Source organism: Diadema setosum, chromosome 6 (assembly GCF_964275005.1).
Source record: "Diadema setosum chromosome 6, eeDiaSeto1, whole genome shotgun sequence".
Lineage (NCBI taxonomy): Eukaryota > Metazoa > Echinodermata > Echinoidea > Diadematoida > Diadematidae > Diadema > Diadema setosum.
The window spans coordinates 5,524,393-5,545,281 of NC_092690.1; the positions used below are offsets into that span (position 1 = coordinate 5,524,393).

General features: G+C 39.7%; 1 protein-coding gene across 1 annotated transcript in view; it reads left to right on the forward strand.

Moving 5' to 3' along the window:
• Positions 1-12,711, forward strand: part of LOC140230186 (histone H4 transcription factor-like) — a 33,470-nt gene extending 20,759 nt beyond the window's left edge. Inside the window, exons 5-11 of the mRNA XM_072310369.1 lie at positions 2,620-2,697; positions 6,033-6,153; positions 7,414-7,552; positions 10,095-10,219; positions 10,885-10,970; positions 11,037-11,161; positions 11,805-12,711. Of these exons, the coding sequence (XP_072166470.1) occupies positions 2,620-2,697; positions 6,033-6,153; positions 7,414-7,552; positions 10,095-10,219; positions 10,885-10,970; positions 11,037-11,161; positions 11,805-12,434 (1,304 nt within the window). The 3' untranslated portion in view covers positions 12,435-12,711. The remainder of the gene's footprint in view (positions 1-2,619; positions 2,698-6,032; positions 6,154-7,413; positions 7,553-10,094; positions 10,220-10,884; positions 10,971-11,036; positions 11,162-11,804) is intronic.
• The last annotated feature ends 8,178 nt before the right edge of the window (positions 12,712-20,889 follow it).

Here is a 20,889-nt window from a genome sequence, read left to right on the forward strand (position 1 = left end):
ATCACTGTCATTTATTATTCATTATTTATGACTCATCATTATTTTGTTTGTCAGATGAGTTTGAGGTGACAAAAAAAAATGATCTAAAATCAAAATTCAAAGCGATCTCACGGGATCGTTTAACTCTCTTCGTATTTGGAGGTCCGCTGGTACAGCCCTGTCAGCTGTCGCGCTACGTACGTACAGCGTTCGTACAGTACACATGCGTTCATTTACATGTACAGCATTGAGCTTGCAGTGTACATATGTAGCTTGGCATTTGCAGCGCTGTGCAGTGGAGTGGTATAATGGATGAAGCTGCTGAGTTTTCAACGCGGAAAGTAGGGGGAAAGTTACGGGCACGGGTAAATCAGAATTGCACCTCTACACGCATTTCAAGCCACGGTATGGTAAACTGGAATCAATCACTGCTCAAATATCGTTCATATTCACTTCCCCAAGGTTTAACAAGGGTGTAAAGTAAACCTGTGCCAATACTAATGCACTGCCCATGCAAAGTTAGCCACGGCCCTGCTGGGCGACCCGTGCTGCGGCACACCGCTCCAGCTCTCGGCTCCAGAGTAGACAACATACATGTACATTATACATACATGTATGTACCTGTGGTGAAACTGTAAGTCGATTTTTTTTCGACTTACGCACAAGTCGAAAATCGCCTAAGTCGATGTGTTTTGCTCAGTCCCGAGAAGATCGACTTATGCGAGTTTAACTGTATTTCCACTTTCTTCACATAATAAAAGAGCACTTGACTTGCCTCTTTGTAAAGGCAATGGGAATAATATTACCCATAACATATGTCAGTAACGAGTCAAGGGAATGTGTACTTTTTTCAAAAGATGAAATTTTGTGAAATTCTCATTATAATGATATTCCTTATATTCTTGTACGCATGTGACATCATACATTGCAGTAGTCTTCTCATCCAGCAGTGACTGCACAAAAACTTCAAAAATTCATAACTTTTGAACGGATTGTCCGATTTTCCTCAAACTTTCAATGATGTGTTCTACTAATATTGCTACATTCTTTCAATCCTTATGTTAATGAAGGTGAACTTGTCCTTTAACTAGTTGAGGACGGACTGATTTTGTTATAACACGCATTCTCGTGAGTATTCTCGTGACTCGTCTTCAACGAGTTCAGTCAGACAGGTTGGGAGGTCTGCGGCTTGTATTCATATTCCCCGAGTTTGATATTAGGGAGCTTTAGATTTTGACGCGTGGACATTTGAGACGACGAGTGCGCTGGACGTTCTTCTCTCCCCTGCGTCGCGTTGAAAAGTAGCTTTCGATTACGCTGGGACACAACGTATAAAAATCGCGCCCCCATATGATCGGTGCATGAAGTAGCTCTCTACGTTGCAAACTGTGCGGACGTAAAAACAGCCCAGTACGTGTAGTGAAAACCTCAGGCGACGCAAGCTAAAAATAGATCGACTTGATGCGCGCTTCTGCGCACGCTCAGAACATGTTTTTTCCCTCTGAACGTCCGCGCGTCTAAAATCTAAAGCTCCCTATTTCATGACTTGAAACCTAAGAGACGATGGAATTTTGTGATTTGAGAATCGCAGTGACAGATTGAGAAATGTAATATTAAATCTTTTTGTGAGAAAACTAAGTTACATCTTACCATGTGCAGATTGTATGGTGCATTTGTTGTGTTAAAAATAAATGAAATTTGATGGTTCATTTTGTGAATGTCAGTCAACCCGTCAGATCATTAAGATAAAAACACTGTTTATTTCTCCAATTGGGTTGTGTTACTGACACTAGTTTGCCTGGATTGTTTTCATAGGCAAAAGAGTTCACTTACTTTAAAGGACAACTTCACCTTCATAGACATGTGGATTGACTTGATGCAGCGATATTTGTACAACACATCAGTGAAAGTTTGGGGAAAATTGGACAATCTGTTCAATCCACATGTATACGAAGGTGGACTTGTCCTCTATAGGGCCCCAATTTTTCTCTCTCTCTTCTTTCTTTCTTTAAAACAACAACAACATTGTCCTCTAAAACTGTAATTTAGTAATCTAAATGGATTAAAGAAAGTTGCAAATATGCAAAAGAAAACAACAACAAAGATGTCATTTCATTCAAAAAAAATGTTTGTTGAAAGTCTGACAAAGAATGCATATTATATTTCAGATATTAAAAGTGCCCTTTATTTCATCATGTTATATACATGATGTGACTATTGCTCCGATCTTATTTTCTCCAGGGACTTACGGATAGGATTGTGGTTTTGATACGCTGTAGGGTTTTAGGTGTATTGTAGTTTGATGTGAGGATTAGGATTAGGGTAAGGGTTACATTTATGTGTGGAAGTGAGATGTGGCCTAGCATGCAGATATTTCATGGGAACAATTGTTGCAGGAGCAAATGTCATTGAATCTTTTATTCTATTTTGTGAGTTTCCGCAAGAACTCACAGTGAGAGCCCGCTCAACACGCTCGCAGTCATGTCGCTTCTTTGTACCTCAGCGAGGAACAAAGTTCCCTCAATGCAGTCTCCCCTCAAAAAGGTTCCCCCTATGCAGTCTCCCAACAAAACTCCCAAGATACCAATGTCTGTCATTTGTGATTTTGAGTGTGTATGTCTCCCTCTCTTGGTATCACAGAGCCCAACTACCAGTGCTCGCATTGCTCCAAAGTCTTTGCCTCGGAGAGGCTCCTCAGGGATCATATGAGGCATCACGGTGAGTGTTATATGTGCACTATTTGTTTTATAACAATATTTACCTCCAAGGTTGTGTTTTTCACTGCGCTGGTTTGTCTGTCTGTCTGTTTGTAGAATAGCTTAAAAAGTTGTGAATGGATTTGAATGAAATTCGCAGGAAAGGAATAGATGATTACATTTTAGTAGTGATCCCCATGACCATCTGGATCCAAGATGCCTTCATAAAAAAAAATTTTTAAAAATGTACAGGTGTATATATATATATATATATATATATATTCTGCAGTTGTTAATGATAATACTAATGTTAAATATTGAATAATAATAATTATAATAACAATAGACCAATGATAATAATTAATGATTAACCTGTCTAACAACAATCATATTCATACATACAGATGGGCATTGGTAAACATTTGTGACCGGCGACAACGGTTTCAGGCAAAAGTCGGGCATTTGAAAATTCATTTTTTCATGGAATCACATTGCCCATTTCCTAAGCTTTGCATTGATATAAAACACTTGCATTCTTTGGCACCATAAGTGAGCATGGAAAGCGAAATAAAATGCACTTTTTAAGTTGTTAGCCTGACAAAATTGCGAGAAAACGGGCTTTGAAGATTCACCTCTTTCTCAAAGCAATGTCCGAGCGGCGATGCGAGGTGAGAATCACCCATCCGTACGATGGTGCCAATCGATGTTAAGCTCCGCCTCTAGCAACCACATCGCCTTCTGATTGGCTCACTGAGAGAGTCAAATTTCCCGGTCACCCTTCCTAGGAGCTCAGCGTATGGAGCCGAAAAACAATGCGGTTCGCTCGGGTTTGTTTTACCATTACGTCTTTCAATGTATGGCGGATACGATAATTGCACGTATGGTGTACATGTGTATGGGCGCACGCATTACGCAATGGCATCCACACGCCATGACCATGTGCATGTAACAGGAGCGGGTGGCGAATCCACACATTTACAAATCGCGTTTTCATTGTTGTTGATTTGACTTTATCATTGGCGACCCTTTTGTAGGCAGAAAAATGCCAGCGCTGGCAAAGGTCACGCTTCCCGTGTGTTTTGCTTTTACAAGCCGTGCATATGTTGCCTTGTTCGGTGGTGTTAATTATACACTCGTGACTCGTTAGTTTCGTGCGATCTTGATGTGTAGTATTTGAATATAACTGGTTTCATGTGACCTCTCCTTTCCTCTCATCTACCTTCCCTTGAGTCAGTCTGCTGTAATAATTTTTACTACATGTACAAGTAGACTATCGTTTTTTCTTTTCACACGATTATGTCGTGCTAAATGATATTTGTTTCACTTCCGTTGTCAAACATTGCGGTAGAATAGTTTGGATAGAAAGCCAAACGAAGAGCACGCACTACAGAGCGAGAACAATGGAGCATGTAATCATGCATGCGTGGACAAAGCATTCCCCATAAGCTGCAACTGGTGTCTCCGAAAGCCGAATTATGTAAATGTGTGTGACGCACCAGCCAATCGCATGCGAGACCTTGCGCTGTAGCAACGCTGGGGATATTGGCGCGGCGTTCGAAAGAAGCTCGAAACTGACGAGTGCGATCCAACATAGGGTGCTTAAAATTCCATTTTCGATAGGAAAAACGTAGTCTTATGCTATGAAATTTAGTGTAGATGTAGAAAATATATCAAAGATTCGATTTCTGCAAAAAACCCGAATCGACAAAAATAATGGTAAAGATCTTTGTACCCCACCTAGGAGGAAATTTGCTCTTGCGACTTTTGCCTGAAACCGTTGCCGCGGGTCACATTTGTACTTCAAAATCAAAACCCAACATCTTCTTCATCAAATTAAACTCAAGACAAGATTGAATTACTTGGAATTTGCCAATTTAAACTTGGACTTTGTCTAACTGTTACATGTAATGTCAAAATTTAAAGATCTGAATTTGAAAAGTGAAACATACATTATCATAAAGTTTTCTTTAGACCTGATGTTAGAAAGTCTATTTAGTAACTGGTTAGAACTATTGGAAGTGTTAGTGTTATACTAGTGTTAAGGTGGTTTGAAAGAGAAAAAAAAATACTTTACAAGTACTGAACAACCGGCTGACAACGAAAACTTATTTTGGAAGCGATCATTGTGGAAATCAATTAAATTCTATGGGCAAAAACGGCAGAGTAGTGAAGTAATTAGTAATTAGCACAACACGTAGTAGCAGGCCCTTCACTTGTAACGGTTACACGTATATCGTATAGAGTCTATGCTTGAAAAACGTAAGGTGGCCTTAAATACAAACCTACGTCATCACCTCCGAAACCGTGATTCTGCGTTCCGAAAGGTGCCCGAGAGATCTCCCGACACTGGCTTGCTTATCCTTGTTGCGACAAAATGCGACAGGTTTTTACTGTAAATGCAAGTGGTTTCTAGTTTAAAAACATCCACAAAAATCAAATAAAGACCGGTTTTTTTTTTTCAAACCCTTGAGATTTTGCCATAAAAAACAGAGTCCAAAGTCACAAAATTGATGCCTCTTTATCCAAACTTCACCAAAATACAGGATTTTTATGGGGAAAACGAACTGCTCGTCGAGTTCTGACTGGTCATTTCGCATGTGCAACATGTGGAGATGTACCGACTTAAATATCTCTACACACCTACGTCATATAACCAGGCAAGAGAGAAAAAAACAACCCGGAAGCAGAAATAATTTGGGGTCACTTTATTCAAGATGGCTACTTGCATGATGTACTTCGTGTAATGTGGAGCTCCACGATAATGTCATCGAATGCAAGTTTCCTGATAATTTTGGTGATCCAAATTAAACTTTTTGTTTTTAGTAATTTATAGTGCATTTTATTGATATTTCTTAAAAGAATTAAAGCTGTATATATAGCCACAGTGCTTTGATGAAAATTGACCTTTTAACACGTCGGCAGAATAGGAAATGTGTTAAATGTGACCCCGCTGACATCGCTACTCGGTGTTGTGTCAGTGATCTTGCCCATTGTAGTAATGGCAGTTAATGCTCCTTGTGTTCACAAAAATTTTGTATGTCGCCCTCTATAGGTAGTGAGCAGGTAATGTCTGGTTACAGTGCTCCTTATTGAGTCATACATCATTTTTAAGCCTACAGTCTGCTCTTGCATAATCTGCACTGAACTAAAAATTCATGTCTGGCGACTTTTTGTTGGTTTTGTGATGCAGGGTCGCATATGGACTCTTCTCCGTGCTTGTGAATGCAAGGCACTAAATTCAGAAATGGAAAGACTACTTTGTCTATATCAGTCTGTAATGCCTTTGGCTTTTTTACTGGAAAGCACCATTTTATCTATACATGTCATTCCTTAATTTGTTTATCTTCTTCAACACAGTCAATCACTACAAGTGCCCATTCTGCGACATGACGTGTCCGGCGCCCTCTGTGTTGAAGAAGCACATCCAGTGGAGGCACTCAGCTGACCGGCCTTTTTCTTGTGAGCTCTGCCCACACAGGTAAGAGTCTAAGCCGTACCCACCTATTTCTGATTGGCATAGCCCAAGAGTAACAGTGTAATGCATGTTGAAAGTTGGTCTGTTCCATTGAAAATTGGATGTGTTTGTCATGACACCTTCAGGTATACACCCTCCTCCTCCCCCCAAAAAAATAATAATAATAAAATAATAATAATTATAAATAAAAAGATTTTAGAAGAAATGTATATACAAACCCCCCCCCCCCAAAAAAAAAAAAAAAAAAAAAAAAACGTCAGTCTCTGCCTTTACCTCAAGTTTGATAGGTATATTGGGAGAAGCAATGCGTAAAGTTTTGGTTTTAATATAAACTATTTCATTGATATACAAATATTCCCATCATGGTTTCAGTTGCTATTGAAAAATTGATATAGAGGTTGATACATAAATGTATACCTCTTCAAAAACAAACAAAAAAAAGAAGATAATGATAGATAAGGTAGTGCTGATTGATGCAGTATAATGCATGATCCATAACTATTTATGTGCCATGGTGTAAACCCCCTTTGTGCCACATTATTCTGAGATAGCAACATAGTCATGCTTTGGGAAAATGTTCTGTTTTTAAAATCTGTGTAACTTTTCTAGATTTCACTTACCCTGGACATATAATGAGCAAAGTTGACAAACTGCCCTACATTGACGTAAATAAATAAGCACTGAATTGATCAGTGTTTAGTCGTAGCCATGATAAAAAATCATGGGCGTACATACTCAAGCAGGATTCGAACGACTACGACCTCGTGATTCGTAGGTTTGAATCCTGCTTGAGTATGTACGCCCATGATTTTTTATCATGACTACTACTAAACACTGATCAATTCAGTGCTTATTTATTTACGTCAATGTAGGGCAGTTTGTCAATCAGTTGTAATGAAAACATCTCAACGGAAGAATTTCATGAATTTGAATGAGCAAAGTTGTAGAAATGTCAAGCTTTGCTTTTATGTAAATTGGATGATAAATCTTATGATTGTTTTTCTTTCAAATTACCTGTAGCTACAACATTATTGTTTAAGAGGGATGACTTGCACACAAAACAGTGACAAAAGCTTACAATGTACTGGCAATTCCAGTCAGGAACATCTCTTGATGGTCAATCACCACATAAATGCAAGCTACATGTGGCAGGAATATGCGAAGTTGGCACGCCGTTGACTGAGTTGGGTGTGCGAACGTGGCACATAAAGAGTTAAATAATGCCACCGAGTGCCTTACTTGCTGTGTTCAACTTCTTTTCAGAGCAAAGACGCGGACCGACATGCGGCGCCATTTAGAGAGCCACAACGCAGAGGACGCCTACCAGTGTGATGTCGAAGACTGCCAGTTCGTCACAAAGTCGCTGAGTGCCTTGAGGGCGCACTTCAGACTTCGCCACGCGGTGAGGAGTCACCACACCACTGTAAAAGTGGAAATTTTCATGCATTTCGCGCAACTAGAAACTGGTGCAAAAATAAGTACCCGAGTATTTTTGCTTGCCATACGTTTCAGGAGTTGATGTCTTGATTCCGCGGAATTGAAACCATGCAAAATTCTTCTTACATGGCCGAGCGTGAAAAATTAGTCCCATGAAAATATCCACTTTTAAAATACTCCTTTTCTTCTTCTTCTTTTTTTTTTTTTTGGGGGGGGGGGAACCCCTCAAAATTATTATGCAAGATTTACATAGCCTGTAATACAGAAGTTTTAGGTGAGTAAGTAAATCGAATTACAGATATGTAAAAAAATAATAATAATTTTAGAAAACCAAATGTCCAAGCCCCCTTATCTTAATACCATTGTGTACACTTTGCGTACAATTAAAATGCGGCTGAAGAGGTCAGAAGTAGTCAGATAGTGGTAATAAGAGATCATGAAATTTCATCTGTTTTGGCAGAATGTAAATGTCTGTGAAGTTGTATTGTCAGATACATGTGTAACTCTTCCATTAGAGAGTCACAGGTCAGCCAGTGCAGTCTTTGTGTATGTTTTGAATTTGCCTGTACAAATGTGACCATACATCACAAAACCAACAAAAAGTCACATGCACTGATTTTGTGTTAGGACTGAAAATAGATGAAATTGGTCAACACAGTCAATTTTGAGTTGTTCATATTTTCTGAAAGAGCAAGTCTTCTACATTATGCTAAAGTTTGGGATCATAAAATGAAAAGGAAATTGTGCTTTTAGCAGTTTTTCTGGAACACTTTTTAGTAGAATAGTGTGATAAGGTGTATCTCATAGAGTCATCTGTTAATTTCTTAAAAACCCTTTCCATACTCCTCACTTCCAACTCCAATAACTTTAGAAAGAATGATGTTGGCATTGGTCATTCACAGAATATGTTGATAAAGCATGCTCAATTTCAGCTTAATCTGATAATCCTTTCTTTTTTTTTTTTGCTCTAGTGGTCAACAGCCTGTTTTTTGTTTCATTTATCGTAATCGTACAGCTAGCACGGCTTGGTAAAGCTAAAGCGCTTGAATAGACACTATACTTCTCTGTCCCTTTTCTCAGTTCACATTTTCCAGAGTGTGTGCTTTCTTTCCAGTATTAGGATACGTTACGAGAGTCCATTTGAATTGAGTTATACTTCATTTTAAAACTTAAAATCCACTCTTTCAGAATCTGCTCTTAACTAAAAATCCATGTCTGGCGACTTTGTGTTGGTTTTGTGATGCAGGGTCACATATGATGTTTCGTTTGAATCGACCCTGTTTGCTAGCCTGTCATTTTTAACCCATTGAGGACGAGTCCCGAGTATACTCAAGCAGGTGTCTATGGGAAATGCGTGTTGTGGCAAAATCATTCCGTCCTCAATGATTTAAAATTGTCATGATATCTCAATGTGAGATTGTCTTTGAAAATAAGTGAGTCAACGTTCAATGATACCTAGCCGCTTCCCGATGAGTATATTGAAAGTTCCTTGAATTGTGTTTGACATTTATATACTCATCTACTCTCAAATTGGTAGAATGGTAAAGTGTGCTCGCTCCTCTTCTGGTGCAAAAGAAATGCGAACATGGTCATAATACAAATGTGACCATGCATCACAAAACCAACAAAAAGTCGCACCCCTTGGATTTTACATGAGGACTCAAGAAAGGTGAAACGGGTAAACCCAGTCAATTTACATATTTTATGAAAGAGCTATTCATCTACATTATTCTTGAGTTTAGGATCATAAAAATGAATGGGAAAGTGGATTTTCAGCAGTTTTTCTACAACCCCCTTTTTTGGTAGAGTAGTGTGATCAGGTGTGTCTTAGAGGCCCCTTTTCATTTCTTGAAAATCCTTTGCACACTCTTTACTTTCAATTCTAATAACTTTTGAAAGGATAGCACTACTTCTTTGAAAGCTTACATTGATCATAGGCAGAATGTATTAAATAGAGCATGCTCAATTTCAGCTCAATCTGATAATCCCTTCATTGTTAATGCTACCGTGGTTTACATCCTGTCTTTTGTCTCTTTCATCACACAGATTGCACAGCTGGGGCTTGAATAGACCTTGTACTTCAGAGCCTCTTTTCTCAGTTCACACATTTCCAGAGTGTGTATTTTCTTTCCAGTATTTAGATAGGATAGGAGAGTCCATTTGAAACGAGTTATACATCAATTTAAAGCTTAGAGTCTGCTTTTCCAAAAAGTTGTTCTTAATTGAAAATCCATGTCTGGCAACTTCTTGTTGGTTTTGTGGTGCAGGGTCACTAATGATCAATTTTCTGTTCATCAAAATGTCCTTGTTTTACTGTAGTGACTACTTCTTTTTCTAGTATTTGAAGAAAAAAAGAAAACTTAACTGTCATAGACAGAACAGGAAAACAGATTTCTTTTTATAGCTATATTTTGCAAACAATCTCAATTTGACACGCACTCCTTTACTCAAAGTTTGCAGCGTGCTTGTAGTGTGATCTTTGACCTCTGACCTCTGACCCATCACAGGAGATGGAGGTGCAGCGCTACATGTGCCACGTCTGTGACAAGAAGTTTGCGCGAGGGAACAACCTGACCAAGCACCTCAAGGACAAGCACCGCTTCAAGTGGCCCTCGGGTCATGTGCGATTCAGGTCTGTTTACAAGCACAGCAGTACCTGCACTCAGCTGGCCAAGGGATCCAACACAGAAACACACTTGTGGGACTGAAGCCATTAACTTGAGATAGAATTGTTCTTTGCTGCTCTACTGTTGAGATTTTGGAGCCACTATGTCCAATCTGTGTTTTTAATGTTATCATTATATCTTCTTTTAGTGTGTTTCTGCACCCTCCCACCTCCCCCCCCCCCAAAAAAAAGTACAACAACCAAGCAAAGATAACCAAACAAGAATCTGCTCACAACCTATAATTTTTAATGCGAGTACATCTTATTTTTTTTAATGAATAATGAATAGTTTGTACAGTGATGGATATGAAGATTATGAAAAACAAATTATTAAAAGTCGTTGATTTATGGACCACTGAGGCATGTATTAACAATGATTATTTTCTGTCATTGTTTATGTTTTTATCTGATGGCGGAAACCTGGACAAATCGTCAATGTCCTATGGTGTGCCTGTGTTCAAAGTTGAGGGATGACTTGATCCAATCAAGTCTTTTACAAAGAATTCATGGAAATCAAAGTTTGCTAGGGAAGATAGTGAAAAGTCACCAAATGTCACTGTGGAAAAATGATTCTATGTGTGTAAATCTTGTTGATTTTGAATTCACCCCTCCTGCCTGACTGCTTCCATCAGATACAAGGAACATGAGGATGGCTACCTTCGGCTCCAGACGGTGCGCTATGAGAGCATCGAGCTCACCCAGCAGATACTGCAGGAGAACCCCAACTCTCCCCAGCAGCTCCCCACAGTGCCAGAGGAGGATAGGGGTGGTGCAACACAGCAACAGCAGCAGCAACAGCAGCAACAACAACAGCAGCAACAACAGCAGCAGCAGCAGCAGCAGCAGCAAGCAAAGGGGGCAGAGTCATCCACTGAGATTGACAAGCAGGGGCTCGATCAACCTTCAAAGGTAATACTTGTGTGGGACATGTAGTATACTAAGTGTTTTTTAACCCGTTGAGGACAGGCTGATTTTGCTACAATGCGCATTTCCCGTAGATCCCTTGCCGAGTATACTCGGGGACTCCTCCTCAACGGGTTATTTAAAGGACCTGGTAAGGTGGGGATGCGTGGGTGACCACACTGCATCGATCTTCATCCATTGCCCACCAGGGTTTGTTAAAAAACCACAAGTCGTGAATTGGAGTGTATGCTCATCAGTATCAGTCTAATCCTGTCGAGATTCTTTGGCCGTGTGTGTACTTACATAGAGATTAGTGATGAGGCTGTACACAGTTCATTACAGGGATTCATGAATGTATCCAAGCCGGGCCAGCCTTGCCACTCTATGGTATCCTTCTATCATTACAGGGTGTAGTAATATCTTACCTCATTATAGTGAAGTTATCATTGAATCATGATTAATGGGTATTATTGTTTGATATTGTTGTGGATAATGCTACGGTGGTAATTGTTTTCATTTCACTTTTGATGCAATTATTGCAGATGCTATTGCCAAAATGTTTGTTCCCATAAAAATCATCAGTTTATCAAGATTTGATTTTGGAAGTGAAGATTTTTATGTTATTGTGCCACGCCTTTCATTATTCCAGTTGACTGCTGAAGATTCTACCACCCCATCAGTGCCAAACTCGGACAATGTGCCATACGAACTTCAGTATCTACAGGACGAACAGGGGCGCATCTATGTCGTCAACTGCACCGGTAACGTCCGACACAAGAGACTCGAGCGTGGCGTCGAAGGACAGGATGGCGTGCTGCCAATGGAAGAGGTATACGAGATTGTGTACATGAACAAAGAGAGAAGCTCGCAAGCCATCCCACCAAGCCATGTGGACAGTGCGGTAGCTGGGGGCACGACAGTTGACGATAATGCTGTCGCGAACAGTCCGGGTTACCAAACCGGAACAGTTGTTTTAGAAAGTGGCGGTCAGCCCATCTCCCACAGACATGCCCAAGAAGAGGCCCACGACACATCTCCAGAAATGGCGCCAGTCCGCGCATTCCCGATCGAGCAGATGCAGAGCATTGACGAAGTGTCGGACCGTGAAAGCGGCGGGGAGCCAACCCCAAAGAAGGCGCGCTTCGAGTCTGAGAATGTTCTCCCGACGATCAGTGAGGACGAGCGACTAAGGAATCTCTTTCCTAGTCTGGAGGATGACCGAATGGCGATGGCAGTAGAGGCCATGACAAACTTGTCGAGAGGCTTCACAGCTCTCTGAAAGTCTGCCAACAGAGGGCTCTCTATCCCCAGTGTTTCTTGCCATCCTTCCAACAACATATATCTTGTGCAGCACGAGTTGTTCCAGGGAAAATCGGTCGCAAATTCCAGTTGGGTTGTCATGCACAGTCAAATATTGCTCTTCTGCAACCAAACATATCTTCCAAAAAAGGCAGAAGCCTCTTTTCACAATGTGCGTCTTGTAATATTCCCATGACATTGATGAAGTTGGAAAGCAATGCAATCTCTCCTCTGTGAAGAAATCAGTGCATGCGGCATTTTTATATTGATGTCTGTATTAAAGGGGAACATTGTATTCAGGGGGATACAATGTAATCTTGATACAATGTAATCTGTGGCATATTGATAAGCAGGTACTGTATACGCTATATATTTAGCGAGCCCAAGTCTTTCACGAATTAGGACTTTATGAGTAAAGTTCTTTGTTTGATTATGTGAGTGAAATTCACAATTGAGGAGTACTGTTATATCACCCCCTTGTTCATGTACTGTACACTATAAAATACAAGTACAAGTGCGCATCTCATTCATCCCGAGATCAGAATTAATCTCTTTGCGTGTTGTTGTCCCCGCCGAACGAGTTCGAGCAGGGGACTATGAAACGGGCTCCGTACGTGTGTGTGTCCGTCCGTGCGTCCGTCCGTGCGTCCGTCCGTGCGTCCGTCCGTGCGTCCGTCCGTGTGTGCGTCCGTGTGTGATCAAAATGTTCAAAATGCTACTCCTTCGCCATTTCTAACCCGATTTTGATTCTGTTTGCTTTATATGATAGCACTACATGGGAGCTTTGAAACTTGTACACAGAATTTCAATTGTGACCTTTAACCTTGACCTTTGACCTATATTGTACATTTTGCTTCAAAATGCTACTCCTTCGCCATTTCTTACCCGATTTTGATTCCGTTTGCTTTATATGATGGCACTAGGTGAGGGCTTCAAAATTTCTACACAGAATTTCGACCTGTGACTTCTTTGACCTTTGACCTTGATTTTTGACCTATATTGTACATTTTGCTTCAAAATGCTACTCCTTCGCCATTTGTAACCCGATTTCAATTCCGTTTGCTTTAAGTGATGGCACTAGGTGAGGGCTTCAAAACTTCTACACAGAACTTTGACCTTTGACTTCTTTGACCTTTGACCTTGATTTTTGACCTATATTGTACATTGCCTACAAAATGCTACTCCTTCGCCATTTCTAACCCGATTTTGATTCCGTTTGCTTTATATGATGGCACTAGGTGAGGGCTTCAAAACTTCTACACAGAATTTTGACCTTTGACTTCTTTGACCTTTGACCTTGATTTTTGACCTATATTGTACATTTTGCTACAAAATGCTACTCCTTTGCCATTTGTAACCCGATTTCAATTCCGTTTGCTTTAAGTGATGGCACTAGGTGAGGGCTTCAAAACTTCTACACAGAATTTTGACCTTTGACTTCTTTGACCTTTGACCTTGATTTTTTTTACCTATATTGTACATTGGCTACAAAATGCTACTCCTTCGCCATTTCTAACCCAATTTCGATTCCGTTTGCTTTATGTGATGGCACTAGGTGAGGGCTTCAAAACTTCTACATAGAATTTTGACCTTTGACTTCTTTGACCTTTGACCTTCATCTTTTTACCTATATTGTACATTTTGCTACTAAATGCTACTTCCGGCGGGGACATATATTACGCACCGCGTAATTTCTACTTTTCCTTGTTAAATTTGCAAATAGCGTTGTAAACAAGTACTGTATACGCCGAATATTTCGCGAGGTTTTTATTTTCACGAATTTTGCGAGTCGGATGCTATTCGCGAAATTAAAATATTGACTCTCATCCCGATGTGAATGTGACGTACGCTTGTGCATTTCTCCGTTCAGTACAGGACTCCAAAATCACGAATTTAACCACTTGCGAAATCGTCAGGAATTCCCAATATGCGAAAATTTAGACTCGCGAAATATATGGCGTATATAGTAGTTTTTGAAAGGAAAAACCCTGCAAAATATACGGCAAATACAGTATAGTGATAAACATAATGATGGGGTTTATCATGATGGTAATGATGATAATAATGATTGTGACACAATAAAACCAATCGCAACGTTTAAGAACAAAACAAGACAAAACAATGGTGAGTGCAGTGAGGGCAGACCAAAATAGACTTTTGGAAAACAGCCTTTGCAGGAACCACCTGTTTCATTCGTTGATGTGTGTTCATGTTCAGTACCAGTGCCGTTCTAAGTGGATAGTCGGGTCTAATTGAATGCATTGTTGGTCCCCCAAATATTTGTTTATGTAACGTTCAAAAATATGGTGCTTGATTGGTAGGATTGATAATTCCGCATCGAGTGTCTGAAGGTTTGCTTGGATCCCAGGTGTTGTTTTGAGAAGTGTGATGAGTGCCAATCCTTACGTTGTGCCAAAATGATGGAGAAGATCATGTGGTACTAATATAGCAAATAATATAGGGGGCTGGGGGTCCGAGGCCCCCGCCCCTCGAAATTCCGTGAGATGTTTCACCATCGCAAAAAGCTATTGCCGTGATGTTTCATGACTGTTTCCTTTCGAGTCTCCTGCATCTTTTGACACCAAATTTGAGATAACGTGGAGCGCGGTTCCAAAGTTACGCATAAATATGTTCATGTATGTCAGACCAAGGAGGTTTTATACATGGAGTTCCAACTGGCTGTAATTTATTCAAACAGTTGTCAGATTTCTGTTGATGTACAAAAAATTCCACAGGTGCACTTGTGCCTTTGATGATCGATGTTCCAATCCGCCGTCTTGCTCGGCAATCTGAAGATTCATTTTGAACGTTATGATAATGTTGGCCATATTTTGCTTATCTATTTATTAAATGAAATGAAATTTCACTTAGTAATAAAGCATGTAAAACAAAAGTCAATTCCGTTCAGAAATTTGCTCAAAAGTGTAAATCAGAGCTGTATTATGTGAAAATGTTTAAAACTGTACCATCCTGGAAAGCTGGTTTTATCACTTTTCGACTTAATTTGCCCAAATGAAACTAACATGTAATAATCTTCAAGTATAATTCTTTATTGATAGATATATCAGATTAGTGCCCGCATATGCCCAGTCGAGTAATTTTCATTTTCATTTCAGCATTTTTTCCTCAATTTCTGTTCGCGCATCCTAATGTCTGTACCACCTAGCTTTTATAAGAAGGGATAGCGAAAAGTGGCTGGTGATTATGCAATGAGACACGAGTCAATTGTCTTCATATCGGCACGGAAGATCCTGTTTGGCACATGCTTCAAATATTTTTGAGCGGCGGCTTCGAACATAGATCAAAGGGAATAACTCTGTTGTTACTCCATCTCTGCAACCTCCTTGGTCAGACCAAAAATTGCTCAAAAACGTGAATTCATGAACAGTTTCAGTGCAAACCGTGCTTACAGGCAAATTTCATAAAGGCTTGATTATTTTGGGGTTTTATTAATCAAAATCAATAACATATGTGACCGGCGACAACGGTTTGAGGCAAAAGTCGGGAATTTTGAAAATTCATTTTTTCACTGAATCACATTGCCCATTTCCTAAGCTTTGCATTGATATAAAACACTTGTATTCTTAGGCACCATAAGTGGGCATAGCAAGAGAAATAAAATGCACTTTTTAAGTTGTTAGCCTGACAAAATTGCGAGAAAACAGGCTTTGAAGATTCACCTCTTTCTCAAAGACTATGTCCGAGCGTCGATGCGAGGGGAGAATCACCCATCCGTACGATGGTGCCAATCGATGTTAAGCTCCGCCTCTAGCAACCACATCGCCTTCTGATTGGCTCACTGAGAGAGTCAAATTTCCCGGGCACTTTCCTCGGAGCTCAGCGCATGGAGCCGAAAAACAATGCGTTTCGCTCGGGTTTGTTTACAGTGCGTCTTTCAAGATGTCGAATACGATAATTGCACGTATGGCGTACATGTGTGTGGTGCACGCATTACGCAATGGCATCCACACGCCATGACCGTGTGCATGTAACAGGAGCGGTGGCGAATCCACGCATTTACAAATCGCGTTTTCATTGTGGTTGATTTGTCTATCATTGGCAACCCTTTTGAAGGCAGAAAATTGCTTGTGCTGGCAAGGGTCACGCTTCCTGTTTGTGTTGTTTTTACAAGACACGCATATGTTGCTTTGTTCGGTGGTGCTAATTAAATCAAAACAAACAAACAAACAAACAAACTCGACTCGTTAGTTTGGTGCGATCTTGACGTGTAGTATTTGAATATAATTAGTCACATGTGACCGCTCCTTTCCTCTCATCTACTCCAGTACCTTCATGCTGTCATAATTTCTACTACTTGTACAAGTAGACAAGTTTGAGAATATCTAGTTTTCTTTTCACACGGTTATGTCATGCTACATGATTTTTGTTTCACTTCCGTTGTAGAACATTGCGGTAGAATAGTTTGGATAGAAAGCCAAACGAAGAGCACGCACTACAGAGCGAGCGTATATAAACCACTATAGCAAGAACAATGGAGCATGTAATCGTGCACGCGAGGACAAAGCATTCCCCAAATGCTGCAACTGGTGTCTCAAAAGCCGAATTATGTAAATGTATGCGACGCACCAGCCAATCGCATGCGAGACCCCGCGCCGTAGCAACGCTGGGGATATTGGCGCGGAGTTCGAAAGAAGCTCGAAACTGACGAGTGCGATCCAACATAGGGTGTTTAAAATTCTATTTTCGATAGGAAAAACTTAGTCTTATGCTATGAAATTTAGTGTAGATGTAGAAAACATATCAAAGATTTGATTTCTGCAAAAAACAAAAATCGACAAAAATAATTGTCAAAATCTTTGTACCCCGCCTAGGAGGGAATTTCCTCTTGCGACTTTTGCCTGAAACCGTTGTCGCGGGTCACATATTTTTATGTTTGGAAGGATGTCACGGACAAATTTCATCGAAAAAAACAATGAAGAACATTAAGGCAAAAAGCAAAGAAATACATAAGAAATTAAAAAAAACAATAAAATAAATCTGATGGCACATTTTTTTCTCTTTCATTTGCTAAGGACACTAAAAAGAATATTTACACAAAAAATGTGAACGTTTTGAGCGTTATTTAGTGATTTATACCGAATAGTCTGATTTCATGTATCATTATGCATAAATTAGCATAATGTAACATAAATGATAACGTTTTTGATAAATCAACTTCACAATATTGTAGATTACATAACAGACAATGTGTGTGCCAATTTTTGTCATGATCGCGTGGTTGACGGCCGAGATCCCCCCCCCCCCCCCCCCCCAGCTCTATCATCTACATTGTACCTAGATAGCCCGGCCTAGCTATTATGATCGCTTTGTTTTACTTTGTTTTTCGATGTTTCAGTCATTCCAAATCCGATTTTCATCAAATAAACTTTGAATTCCTCTTAGAATGGTATGCTCTGTACTATATCATAAGTATTTTCTTGGTATCTCACAAAAAGTTAAAAGCCTCATCTCCACCAATACTGTACCATCCCTGGGTTAAAGAGTTTGTATAGTCTTGGTTGAGACGTAATTTCAGGTTTCTAACATTTTTTTTTTGTGAGATAATAAGAAACCTCTTCTGAAATATGAAAGAGCATGTAATTCTATGAGGAATTCAATGTTTATTTGATGAAAATTGTTTTTCAAATGGCTGAGATATCCGAAAAGAGCAATTCTAATCAAGTGTGGGACCCACATTTTATTATGATCGCTTTGTTTTACTTTGTTTTTGGATGTTTCAGTCATTCCAAACCTGATTTTCATCCAATAAACTTTGAATTCCTCCTAGAATGGTATGCTCTGTACTATATCATAAGTATTTTCGTGGTATCTCGCAAAAAGTTGAAAGCCCAATTCTCATCTCACCAATACTGTACCATTCCTGTAACTTACGGTTAATAAGGTGACACATTTTCTCCTTATATTTCCTATGTCTTGTACCCTGATATGATGAGAAACCTGATATAGCAAGGTAATTATCATGGTCTTTAGTTTTCATTATAACAAGGTTCCTCTGTATTCATTCCATTCAGGTTTCACTCAAACTGATTGCTCTAAAATTTGTGACCTATAAACACGTTACTCAGATCAAGTCACAAAATGTAAGTTTGGAAAGCTACTGAAGATGGTGCTTTGAAAGATAGCAAACATGATGTTTATTTTTTTTTTTTTAAAGTGAAAGTTTGGGTTGTATCTGATAATTAGTACCTGTGCTAATTGCAAGGTCTTTGGATTATTTGATGCTGAATATTGCCAGGATTTTTAATGACATACCGTATTTAGCAATGGTGCTTGAACTGCCCCATAGTGCTTACAGTATATGCCTAATCACTGTACTGCCTGTAAACATTTTAGGTTGATTTTCTGTAATGTGTCTGACTAGTGGCCAGGTTTTTCAGTTTCTGTGCAAGTAAATCATAAAGAACTTTGGGGAAAATGATCATAAACATCAAGATCATACATCAAAAGCAGGGAGTAAGGGAATTCAAGCATATCAAACTAAGACAACCAATGTGCCACAGCTTCATTAGGCCTTCGAGGTGAAGGGTCATATTTAGTGAAAATCAAGTTACTGGCCTGTTTTGTTTTTTAGATCCAAGCTTATCATTATGGGCAAATTTTTCGCAAATCATATTTTCTTTGAGATCATCCTCAACAACTCTGTGTGACTTTTTGTACTATGTGTAATTTGTTTGCATGCTGTAGTGTGTCCTGATATCTTTTTGTTCCTTATCATGTTGTTTTCATGGTGATTTTTGTTAGTGGAAAATGTCTGACTCAAAACTTAGTTTTAATGACTGACGTTACATTTGTAAAATCAGTCTGAAATAATTACTTTAGTGTAAATCATGCACGTTGTAGGCCTATATGTCACCCTCCATCACAAAACCACCAAAAAGCCGCAAGACATGAATTTTTAGTGAAAGGCAGATTGTGGAAGAGCAGCCTCCATTTAAAGATAAAAACTGAATGTACACTGTATATCCCAATATAAAGAGGACTTTCCTAACCTACCCAAATAATGGAAGGAAAGTACACTTTTTGGAAAAGTGTGCACTGAGAAAAGAGGCTCTGAAGTTTAGGGTCAATTCAAGCGCTTAACCTATTGAGGACAGGCTGAATTTGCTACAACATGCATTTCACATAGACACATGCCCGAGTATACTTGGGACTCGTCCTCAACGGGTTAATCTCACTATGCTGTGCTGTGTGCAATTAATGGGACAAAAGACAGGATGTGAACTCTTGCAGCAACCACAATGCAGGGATCATCAGATTAAGCTGACATTTTCTTCACTTACTAGGCAAATTATTTCCATAACTAGTACATTTACTACCTTTGAATGCACTAGCACCATCTTTTCAAAATTTGATAGAGTTGAAAGTGAGGAGTGTGTAGAGGGCTTTTTAAAAAATGAAAAGAGGCCTCTATAAAGACATTCCTAATTGTACTGTTCTACCAAAAAGTGTTGTAGAAACTGCAACATGCACACCCACACAATTTTCCATGTGTTTCTTGATCCCAAACTTTTCAATCTTATAGAAGAATTGCTTTTTCAGAAAAAAAAAGAAAAAAACGGAGATCGACTACTAGGTTGACCCATTTCACCTATTCTGAGTCCTCGCATAAAATCAGGGCATGCAACTTTTTATTGGTTTTGTGATGCATGTTCACATGATTATGCTGTTAAAGCACAATGCCCCTTCATGTTCAAAGTTACTTTGCTGAATGCATGGCCGGCGGAACTGTGGGGGCTGTGGGGGCTCGGGGCCCCCACACTTTTGTTAACCCGGAAGTACAATAAGTGGCACTAAAAGAAATAGATAGAGACCGTGGAAGTGTGAGCGCGGTTTTTCCACTAAGGACCTTTTTTTTTTTCTTCTTTTTTTTTTTTTTTTTTTTTTGCTTGTCAGCTGAAGAAGCCTGGAAATGGGAGGGGGGAGAGATGAGCTGAGGACCCTTTTTTTTTTTTTGCTTGTTAGCTCATGAAGCCCGAAGTGGGCCCCCACACTTTTGAAAATGCTCCACCGGCCCTGGAATGGGGGTAAACCCAAACAAACAAAGGATGAGAGGACACAGCTTGCTTGAGCCCCCTTTCTATGTGTGACAGTTTACTGAATAAGAACATGTTAAGGCTGAAATGTTTTGAGACTGCCAGTGACAAAGATACTTGCCTCATTTTCAGTGTAGCCCAATCTACCTGCAGGTACAATTCCCAGCATCTTTTAGTCAATGTTGTTAGTTAAAGGGGTATCTCACTGAGCGACGAATGTTTGCTAACGTAGCTAATTTTGAGTTTTGTCAGGGTTCGTAAAACAGATGCAATCGAGTTCGCAAACAGTTTTCATCGTCGCAACAGTTTTTCTTGTCGCAAAGAAACTTTGAAAGTGTCACTCAGTGACACTGCTTTCGACATTGGTGTGTGTTGGTGTGG